Here is a 13,454-nt window from a genome sequence, read left to right on the forward strand (position 1 = left end):
AAAAGAATCAGCATCGCACTGGATCTTTTTGAACAGCATTAAAACATCCACCACTGAGAACATCAACCAAACTATCAACTGAGACAGAATTTCCAAAGATGCAAATTAGTAACATACTTATTTCCTAGAAATCTCTCTCAAGAAGCTACGGATATCACTCGAGCAAATTAGAGAACAATTTTTTTTAAAGCAAGTTTGTGGCACGTGGGGGTCCGGGGGGAGGGACTCTAGGAATGACAGCTGTGCACCAGATCCGAGGACTGTGACCGACAGACATGTGAGGGCTGTCAGTGCCAAGAGGGCCACTGCTGTAACAACAGACTGTTAGTTTGGTTCAGGCGCTTTTCTGTCCTTATCTGATGTTGAGCAAACCTATGAAGCTTCTGTTCTCTGACCCTTACATTAAACCCTCCTGCCTCCCCACCTCTCAGGGCTGAGCTCTGAGCTCCCCCAGAGGATGAGCGGGAAGCTAAAGTGAGTTTAGTCACAGGCTGCAGAGGACCTGTCTGCCAGGGGTCCAGGACCAGGCGTGGAGAACCCCAATTCCCAGGAGTCACTCAGGACCCTGCCCACCGTCTTCCCCCCAAACTGGTGTTTTAAAGTTAGGGAGAAGCTAAAGCCAAACTATAGCCCAGAGACTGTTTAACTTCCTGACACCTAACAGCTTGCATGTAATAGCGACAAGACTGCCCTTGGCTTAGTGAGGTGTTGTGAGCTGCTGGACTTCCTACAGCTCCATGTCCCATTCAGGATAGTTGCAAAGATGCTAAAACTAAGAAAAGGTAACACAGAAATGAAGATAATGGCTATTGGTGGATGATGAGGAAAGAAAAGTGGAATTGGAGAGGGGCACCGAGGGGGCTTTTAAGATATTGTAGTTTCTCCTTTTAGCCTGGGTGGGGGACAGAGCGGTTTTTATTATTTTTTATTGATTATTCTTTAAATGATATTTATACTTTTTGTGGAGTCTCTGTATGTTTGAGGCCTTAAACACGTACACGCAATCACAGCACAGCCTTAGAAAATTTCCCTCGTTTACAGAAAATGCAACATTTTTATTGATTACCCTTATCGTAGGATTAACCACCCCCATCCCCCTCCTCAAATAAACAAAAAAAAAAAACCCACCGGGGTTACAAATCACTCTACCTGAATACCATTTGTGTGCTGGCCCATCACTCGGCGCTGCCTGTGCAGACTCAGAAACCAAAGCAAAGTGTATAGGACAGAGAGCCCGTGGCTTCCACTCCTCTGTCCTCTTATTACAGGAGCCTTTCGGTTGATTTTTAAAACACAATTTAGGCCATATTCCATCAACATCTACTGTTTTGACATTTATTGGCGAATACCCTGTTTATGGTTTTCAAATACAGTTCCAATTGTTTGTTTTTGGTAACAAACTGAAGTGTAAATGAGAGGTCTAAGGGAGACAAAGCAATGTGAAAGCTCAGAATGTAAGATTCGGAAGATTTACAAGATGCCCTTAATGGGTGTGGCCGAGGACACGCCAACTCCAGCTCTGGACTTGTGAGTGCAATCCGAGTCCAGACATACAAACCATACGGACTCTGGGGGATCGGGCAGGGTGCACTTCATGTCTGTCCTCTTCCTCTTTAGGGCAGTGGAATGTCATCGCTCCATCTCTAGGCCTCCCTAGCATGGCTGGTCATAGCTGTGGGTGTCTACATATTCCACTCTCTTTCCCATCAAGTCTTCCCGAAAGAACCAAATCATCAGCACGTCCACAGTCCGCCTGCTCCTGGCACATGAAGCTCCTCAGCTGGGAAGGTCTGGTCGGCACAGGTGACAGCATGGGGAGGTGTCTTCCATGGAAGCCACCAGGAGAGCCGGGCAGGTCTTCACCGACGGCAGTGGCTGACGGAAAAAGGAACCCTGTTTTCTAGTGTCTTCTTTTACAACATCCTCCCTGTTGTTGAAGATGTAAAACCAAGGGAAATGTCTAATGGCTGCGACTGCGAAATGTTTCAGACTCACATGCAATCAAACGGCAAAACAAAAACCACCACCATCCAAGGGTCATCATCAAGGTTTCTGTTTTATTTAAGATTTTAGTTTTAATTCTGAAGAAAGAGGTACAATTCCTTGCGTTTAGTTTTAGCATCAGGTTATAACCAGGTTTCTGTTTTCTCCTGTGTTTTCAATACTGCACAAATGTCCAGAAACTACAGGGTTAAGTAAAAGCTGCAGGCAAGGAAGTCAGAGATTTGCTCCTCAGATGGCCCCAGAGCAGTGCTAGCTCAGTGCCCTAGCCAAGGGAATTTAAGGTAAAAGAAAAAAGGTTCTGACTGAGGAGAGAGACTGAAGAAATCACTTCTATTTCTGTTTGTATATTATGCATAGGTATTAAATCTGTGAATACTTTTTTCCTCAAAACATTGGAATTTACTTTTAAATCTAAAGCCAAACTCTTGTTTTTCCTGTAATAAATAAATCGCTTCTCCCCTCCTTAGAAACTCTCGAGCAAGCAGCCAGATACTAGTACAGATCAGTGTCTTCCTGTCAACTTACAATAAATTCTTTTGCTTCATGACAAAATCAAGTCCTCTCCATCAACTTGCTTAAAGAATTAAAACTTAAATTAAAAGCATTTTTCCTGCAATAGTGATAAGCTGACTACCGATGGACGCCAGGACCACCGCTTCCCCCGTGCATTTAGCAATCTCATTTCAATTAACCTGGTTTTCCAACTTCTGCAGTTGATAATGCATTTATTTGACCTTTCCTAGAGATTAATTGTCATTTTCTGCTAAGCAGATTATGTCATTATTATGCGCCACAGACAAACAGTAATTTTCTAAGTATCGAGCCTCCCTTGGCTTTCCTTTTTTTTTTTTCCTCCTTAAAGGCATTTTTAGGAAACATTCAACAGTGTCACTCAAATGCTGGATCAACAGAAACTTTTACAATTTAAAAAAAAAAAAAAAAGATGATAATGACCCTGTCATCGCATTGCATCTTGGGGGAGGGAGAAAAAAAAAAAACTGATCAGGATCTGATTCTTCAGAACGTAAGAGATGAGAGGGAGCTGTGGTGGGCTGAGAGGGGATAAACGGGGAGGGATCAAGCCTGCGTCTGCTAATGGTCTCTCCTCTTTCCCTAGTGGCGGTCCAGTGTTGAACTCTGTAGTAAATCTGTGGGGGTTTTGCTGGGGGGTCTGAATGCTGTCTGAAAGCCTGGGGGTGGGGAGTGGAAACTGGACGGATTTGAAGGAGGAGGGTAGGGGTTCCAACTGGCTCTGTGCAGAGGGATCTGTGTGCTGAAGGGGGCGCTGTGGTGGGTTTGTGACGGAGCAGCACTGGGGCCGTCCATCTCTGTGAGGGCCTGAAGGGATTTTAGCCAGTGTGGAGGATTGTCATCTTGAAGAGAGTCTAAACTGTTTCCTGAAGATGCTGGAATACCTAAGGAGAGGGGAAAAAAACAAAAACAAAAACAAGAGGGAAAATGGTGAGTTTGTGCAGAAAGAATAAGAAGTTCGTCAAACAAAAATTTTAGTGATTAGTTCATCCAAACGAAAAGAAAAAAAACCACAGACACACAGAAGAAATTACAGTTTCAAGCGCCCTCCAAATCAGACCTCTTTCATCTTAGGTTCCTTCTGTCTCTTCCACCCACAACGATGGTGATTTATTGTCACACAAACCCATGCCTCCTCTTCGCTACCGAAAATGAGTCCCCAGAATTGTACGAGATGACTCCCCAATTGGGCTTCTCCTTCGCTCTTACAGATATGTAAACAAGATAGCCTTATAATAGAGAGCTTTATTTTTAAAAAGTGGAGTATGTTCCTTTAGGAAGGCTAAGTCTTTCAAGGTTTGTCCGTGGAGACCTGCACACATGCTGCCAGATGTTAGCGTCTACTGACACCAAAGAAGCGACCTGGGCACCGAGAGCCTCATGACACAACTAGGCCAAGAAGGTTAACCAAGACTGCGCGACCCTGGAGAACGAACAAGCCAGCCCACACGTGTGGCTTTGTGAAGAGACGCTTGTCAAAGAGACCTCTGTTCTTATTTAATCTGTGTTAAAAACCGAACTGAGGGCAGTCAGTGGAGCTGAAGGAGCGAGAAAGTTACCTGTGATGATGGCTGGGTCTGTCCAGCTGCCAAGGCTGTCCCAACTCAGGCTGTCGGTGGTGGCAGTGGTGGACGTTGGTGCACTGTGGTTGGCGTTGGAGGGGGAGGAAGAATTGGGCAGTCCACCAAAGTTGATGTTAATGTTGGGTAGAAGTGCCCTTAGCCCGTCCTGCCATTCCTTCATATTTAAACTCTCTACAGAACTGCTGTTGTCTGGGAGATTTACCAACAAAAAAATGAAAGATAAAAAAAAAAAAAATAAAAAGCTGACGTTAGAAACATATGTTGTTCTTTCGTGGTTAAGCGGGAGAAGAATTATTCTTTCTTTACTGAGCATTTAAAAATGGATTGTCCTAGCAAGAGAAAGTTGGTTAGGATTTTGCTCGTGAGCTCAGAGCCCCTGAAACGAGTGAGGAAAAACTTGCTCAAGGATCAGGAGAGGGGAATTCCTGTCCTCCTTACAGTCTCTTCACCACAATGCTTGTTAAATCAATCATCTGTGTTAAAGACTCGATGCTCCAGAGCACAATTCTGTTCCAGCTACATGATGACGTTTCCGTTAGTGAGGCAATGAGCCAGTCAGCTGATTTACACTATCAAAAAGGCAAGTCTGTGCAATAGAGGAGCTTATGACTAAGCCCATTAAATGGAAGAAAAGTCATTTTATGAAGAATAAACACAAGCCAATAGAAGAAGAAAAATAATTAAGTTCTTCCTGATTATGAAACTGGCAATGAATTTCAGAAGAGAAAGGCAGTCACGAATAGGCTTTTGAATTTGAAGAGTACTTTTCCCTTCGTCACAAAGGCCAAGGAGGCAGGCGCTAAGCCACCTCTCACAGGGGAGGGTTTCCAGCACAGTCTGTCTACTCTCCTCCAACAGTTTCAGAGACCATTCAAAACACGAGTTCTGGAGTCCTTCGGTCTACTCATTAACAACTTCAGACAAGATAAGACACTATGAACATAAGCCTTTTTATAAATTGTGGTGGCACTAACTTCCCCTACTATCATTTAGGATCCACAAAGTATAGCAAATTGGTTGAGGGGGAAAGGATAATACATGATTTCTGCTTAGGAGAGTCTGTTGAAAATGGGAACGTAGGGGAAGCTACCAACTAGAGTTTTAGAGAAGAGCAGAAAAATCCGCATCCCTGGTTCTAGGGAGCATCCAGCCATCGCCATTGATGACGACAGCGGTGACGATGGTGTTCTGTCTGCTGTTTGCTACCTGGCACATTCAGGATTTTCTTTTCATGATTTTGCTTTGTACCAATCACTGACCTATGCCAAATTATGTTTCAGCAAGTGAAGCATTTGACGCTACTGAATTTATTTATGAAAAGAAAAAACTACACCCGAGCCCAACAAAAATCACCTGGGTTTACCAAAATGAAGAAAAGGCAAACTACGACCTACAGACAAGAGAAAAAATACTCTTCACACCTCCTGCTTCCATTTCACAGTCAATGCAATGTCCTCAAGCTCAGCCTTCTAGTTGCATCTACTTAACATTTGCATCTTGTTCGATTTATGAGGCCCCTCTTAGTGCATTATCATTTTGTTTGCCCCTCCTGTGTGAGGTGGGCAGAGGAAGGGAACAGTCTGCATTTGACAGATAAAGGAACAGACTCCAGAACACTTTGCTCAAGGTGACAAAACTTGTATAGTGAGGACCTGAGCCCAAGCCCTACTGGTATTGCTGTTCTTTTTAATTACACCAAGTTCTCTCTCGATCTACTCTGCAAAGCCTAGTAGTTGACGTTTTAATGGGCCAAATGTTTAAGGAAAACCCTAGAGCCTACGAGAGCCATGATTAAAAGGAAACACGGCAGCAGTACAGCACATCCATCAACACCACTAGCAGGACAGAGAGAGAGTTTGGCTGAAGGAACAAACTGGATTTTAGGGGTTTGGGGGGAAGGCTTCTAATCAACAACACAAGCAGCAATACCCAACCTCCCCACTGCATGAGGCATTACCAAGATGACACTAATAAAGTCCTTGAAAACCCTCAGTTACAGGGAGGTCTGGTCACTGTGGTACCTTCTACCCTTTAAAGCAGCCAAGCTACGAGACTGAATAACTTAACATGGCTTTCAATGAACCAGAACTGAACTCGAACAAGGAAAACTTCCTAGAAAGCAAATAAGACCCCTGATATAGAAAGATGATGTTAACTATAAGGGAAAGTTTTAAGCAAGATTAACGCTCTTGAACTAGGTAGCCAAAGTTAGTGGGAAGCCAGTGCTTATGATGAGAACCTCTTTCTTCACTGAGGAGGAATAGGAAAATATCCCATTACTAAGACCAATTTCTCCTTTTGCTTTATATCTAGGAAGAAGTGAAACTAAGTGAAACCTCAATTTTGTATTAACAGACTATTTGCTTTTCTATAAATTTATTTGAAAATTAGTTCTACTATGAAGTCAAAAGACATTTATTCAGGGAAAGATATGGAATCTCTGTGCTTTGCACTCATTTTTTGCTCTGAACTTAACTCTGCTCTAAAAATATATTTTTTAAAAAGAGGTTTTTGTTCCTCTGACTTTAGACTAATGAAATCCAGCAAGAGTATGTTAGCCAAAGAAATTCACATTGGGCACGTGATAGAGAAACAGTGAGAAATTGAGATTTTCCCAAGTGAACTATGATTATAAGCTACCTAGGGAAATAAATTGGCTAGCTTATAATTCTTAGAATCTTGCCAAAAAGCAGAATCATGGGCCTGGACATCTTGAAATCCAGATAACACAAGTCGTTTAGATCGAAACCGCAAGTGTGACATGGAAGTGCACGGACACCTTCTACCCTTGGAACCACTATGACAAGTGGCTTTGCAGAAGCACATGAATTTCTCCATTACTATGCCAGGGATGGGCAGAAAGACAGGGCAAGAAAAAGGAAATCAGCTGAATCCCATGTCCATTAAGTAGTTCATTTCAGTCCAACATACTCGAAATCAGCTGCCTTACCTCCCCCACTGCCTGTGACCCGAATTTATTGTGGCCGGGAAAACTTCTGGTAATTCCACTGCTGGCACAACACAGCAGGATTTATCTACCTCAGCAGTGTTGACATTTTAGACTATGTAATTAATTCTTTGTGGTGGGAGGGCTGGTCTAAGCACTGTAGTATGTAGCAGTATCCCTGGCCTGGACCACTAGACACTTAGGAGATGTACACATGTGCGCGCACACACACACATGCACACCCTCCCTCCCTAATTTGGACAACTGAAAATGTCTTCAGACAATGCCAAAAGACTTCTAGAGTGCAAATCATTCCCAGCTGAGAACTACTGACATAAAGGAAGATTCCTTTGTTTCTAGGCTCTAAATAATCCCAGGAGAACATGTTTCCCTTTCAAATAGTACCAGGACTTTGACCACTGGACTCAACTTGATGCAACTTCATTTCCCCTCATTTACAGAGAATTTTACAGTGGGGTACAGCCTAACATGTAAAGGTCAGTGGGTCTAGTGGCGCAAACACCGGGCTGGAAATTGCAGGCAAGTACGAGACAGCTCCGCGCTGGTTTATTAACATGACTTTCGAAGATAGTACTTTCTGCTATCCTGTTGTGTAACAGTTTAAATATACTTTCAGTTCACCTAGCTCAGCAAACCTCAGAAATTATGGCTAAGATTCTGCCAGCCCGCTGGCAACCCAATACATGGTCGATCACCACACACTAAGCCAGTGGGCAGATCCAGTTTTAGCAATGATGGCAACCACAAAAATTATCTTCAAACGCATGTGTGATGGCTGCCAGAATGAGGGTCAGAGCAGCCGCCTGCAGAGGGCCCAGACTGCAGGCAGGACAAATGCACTGCGACCAGGACATGGGTTCCCAGCAGCGCAGGGTCTGGGCAGTTAGAACACACAACAGTTCAACGACTACAGTCTGGAAGGGCAAGAGAAGAAATGTCATAGGGTTGGACTTGACCAACAAATGTGATGAAAGTTTAAAAAGAAAGGCCAGTCAGGCACACATGTGAGAGCGTGGTGGCAGGTGCAGAGAACTTGCAGTCTTTCCCTTAGGGAGCTGTTTTAATCACTACACAGACGTCAGAGCCTGAAAAACCCACGACAGGCTGAAACGGTCTTTGGTGGTTTGATATAACATCAGACTAATCCAACTACGTAATGAGAGATAGAAAGACACGTATTATACATAAAAGTAAGCTGCGTTCTGACGTCAGAAACTTCCGTAGAAAATTTTAAAGCAGAAACAGGAGAATGCTTACGCAGGAGCTCACAGTTAGCATGGGCAGTAACTCAAATGGGTTTCTTTCCTTTCTGTGATTAGATCAACAGCAATAGGCTAATTATTCTGGAACTCAAAACTAGTGGTAGCAAAACACGAGAAAATCTGCTTCTTCCATTATGACTAGGGACAAGCCACTGAGTTTTGCAGGTTTGCATAAAATCCTCACCCGAAAGAATAGTCTTCAAATGCTGCAAAGCCACCTGAGGAGCCACCGGGAAGAAAGCAGAGGATGGACGGGCACTCAGACAACACAACCCCATCCCCACCCCCGCCCCATTCCTCGTTTCTTCTGTTTCACATATTAGGGTGCCATCTAAGATTTCATTTGGAAAACATGATCTGCTGATAAGAGTGAAGACAGAAGATCTATGTATAACGACAGTGAGAGAAAAACTCAAAATAACTTCTAAAACAAAAGACTATTCCAAAGTATTTGTTCCTCTAATATAATTTGTACGATGAGATCAGGATTTTCTGTCTCCTGGAATTCTTGCCTCTACCTCCTGTTTAGTACCCACCCCCACTCTCTTTCAAGGTCTTTTCATTAAACAATGAATGCATAGACCTTATTAATTAAACTAGCTTGATCCAACTAAATTCACAAATCCACCAACTTCTCCTTCGTGTCTAGGTAGGGACATGAAGTCTCACTAAATATTTGGTCCGTATATTTTGCATTAAGCCTTTCTCAAGTGCAGTCCACGGAGCCAAGAGACCAGTTATTCTAAATGAAATTGCTCTTCTAGTGGCTAAGCACACACCAACTGGGGAGCAGTCACAAAGTTCTAGTCCCAAAATAGCCTTAAAAGAGTATTTTCTATTCTTCGGTTTCTAAGCCTTACCTAACAGTTACTCCCCAAAGCTCCAATTTGTCACCCCATTCTGTTTTCTAAAAAGCTTTTATCTTCCTTTTCTTCATTGATGTCCTTTATAGTTCAAAGTTAGAGGCTCCCTCCAGTGGTTAAGTTACTTAATTAAACAATTTTTTCCTGGAACAAGTGGTTGTACACCAGAAAGAGTTCCAGTAATGATTACTCCTTGTCAGTCAGATTTTCGAATCTTCATGCATTTTTAGAAGGACACAGGTGACAGCCTGTCTCAGCCACCATACCCCTCTCCATACAGGCCCTCATCTCACCCCACTATATACTATTTTCTATCAGTTTGGGGACTGAGTCCATCTCCGTAGTATATGATAAGCCTAAACTTATCAAACCTCAATAACATCTCTAATCTCATAATCAATGAGTTATGCTAGTCATATGTTAAACCAAACCTTAAAGACAGCACAAAAGTCCTCCTATCAGAACTTCAAAGACAGCCTTCACGATGTAGGCACGCCATGCTCTCGGATAGCCACAAACATCAGACATAGAATAATTTCATTTACTTAAAAATGTTATTCTACTTAAGAGTTGACACTCAGGTTTCTAGCACTGTTTGTATCATAAAGCAAGACAGAGAAATACTACACAGCTGATTTACTAGGGCACAGGCATAATCTTAAGGGTTTAATAGATCTGAAAATACAGGTTAGACTAAGTGAAAAAATTCTGAGAATTCAATGAAAAAGAGTTCTGAGAACAGAATAAAAAATGGTCAAAATTTACCCTCACTAGAAGGAAGCAGAAATGACATACGCGGAAAGAGAGGGCTTGTGGAGAACAGCTAAATGGATGTGTGCTTTCTGGACTCTGTCTTGACTCCCTGCCTTTCTTATCTAGAATGCTTTCCTGATCAATTAACTTTTATTCAATCTTCCAAAAGTCTATTTCTTTTCTCACTCAATTAGATCTCACTCAATTAGATCACTCAGGTTGGATGTACACACTCGGCAGCAGCCTGTGCTGGGACATCCCCCATCCTGAGGGTTCCTGGGCGTGCACACCCTTCTTCCGCAGCTCCCCTCAAGGCCTGCAAACAGGGCATCAGCAGGTGGCTTAAGTGTCTTAGAAGCGAGACGTACTTTAAGATAGCTGCTGAATCGAAGGTCCAACTTGAGTGGAGCTGAAAATCACTTTCCCCACCCAAAAAAATCTGTTTAATTCCTATCTGCCATAAAGCTATGAATCAAGCTATTCTCTCCAAAGAGATGCCACTTTCAGAAAGCAGGAATCTTCTAAATCTTCTGCTCAAAAGCCTTCTGTCCATGTAAAGAAAAGGAGCCACTAAGATATGTTTTAGTAATACGCGAGATGCTAAAACAGAAGCAAATAAAATTTTAAAATCCCAGCACACCAAAATTATTTAAACGAGGCCTTTTAAAGAAAAAGATATCATATGTACAGGATATTAAACCAGTCGAAAAGACACGTTCTATTTTCTACCCTAGACACTATTATTTCATTCACTCTGTACTTTACATACTCAATTACTTTAGTTCCAATAGTCCAATGACTCATTTCACAAACAAGGAGACTGTATAGGCTCTGATAGTTTAAAGAATTTATGATAATGGTTATGTATGTGGAGGGGAGGCAATATAAGGCAACTCTTTGTACCTTCTGTTCAATTTTGCTGTGAACCTAAAACTGCTCTAAAAAATGAAATCAATTAACCAAAAAAAAAAAAGGAACTCTGCGAAGTCTACGAAATTAAAAAAGTTCAGCAATCAACCCCAGGCTGACTCCAAAGCATGTGCACTTGCCACCAAGCAGCTCACTACCAACCAGTCCCTGCCCCGGAGGACGAAGGGGCCAAGTACTGCTGGGAGGCGGGGGGTGGGGGCAGGGAGGATTATAAAGTGAAGAAGGGGCATAAAGAGGAAAATGAACAGTTCCGCCATTCTGCATGTAGACAGTGACAAGAGCAGCTCAGAGAAAGAGACACCAACAGGGAAGAGGGGAGCAGAGGGCAGCAGAAGCAGCTAGCCATGAAAAGCAGTGGGAACACTGCAAGCATAAGCAGATGTTTTGTACAATGTTCCTCTTCTCTTTAGAATGTTCCTAAACATCTATAAGTTTGTTGTGGGGAAGACTGAGACTATCTATTGAGAACCAGGAAAACGTCTGTACATTTGTTTTAGGAAGTATCTGAGGAGAACCTATTTTTTTTTAAAAAAGAAAATTACTTATGGAAAGACGACGATGTATAGAATAAGGGAAAAGTGAATTTAAAATTTAATGCATTTTAGACTGGATTAGATGGAATATGAACTAGAATATACAAGCAACAGTGATAAAGAGACAAAAAATCCAATAGATGAAACCTACAAAATGCAGCACAGGGAGCTTGAAGGAAAGCATTTAAGTGAGCACAAGAATGAGCACCAGGATGAACACAGGAGCTTATCATCTAGGAGAGAATAGGCAGGTCATCAGAATGATTTCCCCCAAGAAGTCAGAGAACTGTACACCTAATAGTGTCAATCACCCTAACATCTTTGAGGTTCAAATCTGCTAGAATATAAATCTGATAAAATTGACTTCTTGACCCTCTCTCTTTCTCAAAGTGGGAATGAGGGGAGCTTCCATTCTAAGCTTCTGACCAACAAAGAACTGGCTAGCTACTGCGAACACCACAGGAACCCAGGAGACACAGCTAGGATTAACAAAAGTAAGGAGAATGACTAGACTTGAGAGTACCAGGAAGGCAGGCGTGCTGGCTATTTTTTCAATGACCACAGAGTACTGCCATCACCTGCTTACATGTTAAGCATGTTCTGCTAGGCTGCGAGTTCCTTCAGAAAAGGGGCCTTGATTTAATCCTCTTTATATATAGTGAACAGTTCCAGAAATGGATCCTCAGGAGGTCTAAAGGAACAGCCCTGGATGGTTACTTCCAGGTTTTCTGAAAATGTAGCTTTCCAAAAGGTCAGGGTGGCCCCCTGGTTCTAGGGGATCAAGAGATTCCTTGGCCACAGAAGATGCTAAGACATGACATTCTGAATATGCAAGAATATACAACACTGAGAAAAGAAACTGGGGGAGAAATCTTAGAAACCAGTTGTTGTACAGGGATTAGATTTGAAAAGAAAGTTTAGGAAAGATGAATGGAGGTATGCATAACCCACCTGTATGTAAGAGGATCTTGCAGATTAAAATCAGAACCCATAATGATCTGAGGCTTTTGAAAAATACTCAAGGCACGAAAAAGCTGACTGGAATAGGAAGAAATGAGGAAAGGTCACTACTCAGGCCAATGTCAGAATGTTAAGCCACAGTTGGCAGATTTACGTAGTTCCATCTTCATTCTGACTTTTTCTGTCTTCCCTCTAAAACAGCACTATCCTCAAGCCAGAGAGGAAGATTCCGTGGTGTGAAGGAGAGATGCAAAGACAGGTAGAAAAAATCTGCTCAATTTATTTTTATTTTTTTAAAGATTTACCTATTCGTGCATATAAGAGCTGGGGCACAGTCCAGAGGTGCAGGGGGTGGGAGGATTCACCACAGAGTGGGGAGCAGAACAAGCAGACTGACTGAAATACACTGCTGAGGGGAGCAGCGGGCGAGACAGGAGAGGTCTGCTTCGCCATGTGGGTTTCTCTCTGGCCGGCCGGAGATCGAACTCATGCTGCAGAGGCTGCAGATTGCTTCATAGTGCGGTGCTTAACCCCTTGTGCCACCAGGGAGGCCCAAATCTGCTCAATTTAAATGAGTTTAAATCTCTAGATGCAAAATGAATTATATCCTGGGGTATTAACCCTCACAGATGTGATCCCCAAATCATTGTTAGCACAGTAGCAGCAAGTGGCAGGAGGGAGTGGGAGACTTCGAAAGTTACCTGCTTATAGTTACTTCTTGGGAAATTCCTGAGACAGGTTAGGAGCTGGATTTCTCTGTGGTGGATTTAGAAAACACTGTTCTACCTGCTTACATTTGGGCCATTTCTCACGGGTAACAATGTAACCTCAGTTCCCTTCAATGGAAATATACAGGAAATGAAACTTTGATTTTAAATTTGAATAAGCAGTCATGGAATTTCTATTGACAATTGCCCCCATTCAACATTCCCTGGCCTGCTTCCTTTCCTCCTCTGTTGCCTGCCCAAACTCAAGGACTTTGTACCAGCAACATCCCCATCATCCTACAAGTCCATGAAATAAATAATACAAAGGGATGGAGAGCCAAAACACATTATTAAAAAAAG

At 42.6% G+C, this 13,454-nt stretch overlaps 1 protein-coding gene across 4 annotated transcripts in view; it reads right to left on the bottom strand.

The window, feature by feature from the left end:
- Nucleotides 1-968: 968 nt before the first annotated feature.
- The window catches only part of CNOT4 (CCR4-NOT transcription complex subunit 4), a 113,803-nt gene continuing 101,317 nt past the window's right edge, over nt 969-13,454 (bottom strand). For 2 of the 4 annotated variants that reach the window (XM_037513873.2, XM_037513863.2), the window contains exons 11-12: nt 4,095-4,307; nt 969-3,419 (exon numbers count right to left, since the gene is read on the bottom strand). In XM_037513873.2, coding sequence (XP_037369770.1) covers nt 3,118-3,419; nt 4,095-4,307 — 515 coding nt within the window. In that variant the 3' untranslated portion in view covers nt 969-3,117. The remainder of the gene's footprint in view (nt 3,420-4,094; nt 4,308-13,454) is intronic. The other 2 variants (XM_037513889.2, XM_037513882.2) reach the window with 1 other exon arrangement.

This window comes from Talpa occidentalis, unplaced genomic scaffold (genome assembly GCF_014898055.3).
Source record: "Talpa occidentalis isolate TD23 unplaced genomic scaffold, MPIMG_talOcc4v2.1, whole genome shotgun sequence".
Lineage (NCBI taxonomy): Eukaryota > Metazoa > Chordata > Mammalia > Eulipotyphla > Talpidae > Talpa > Talpa occidentalis.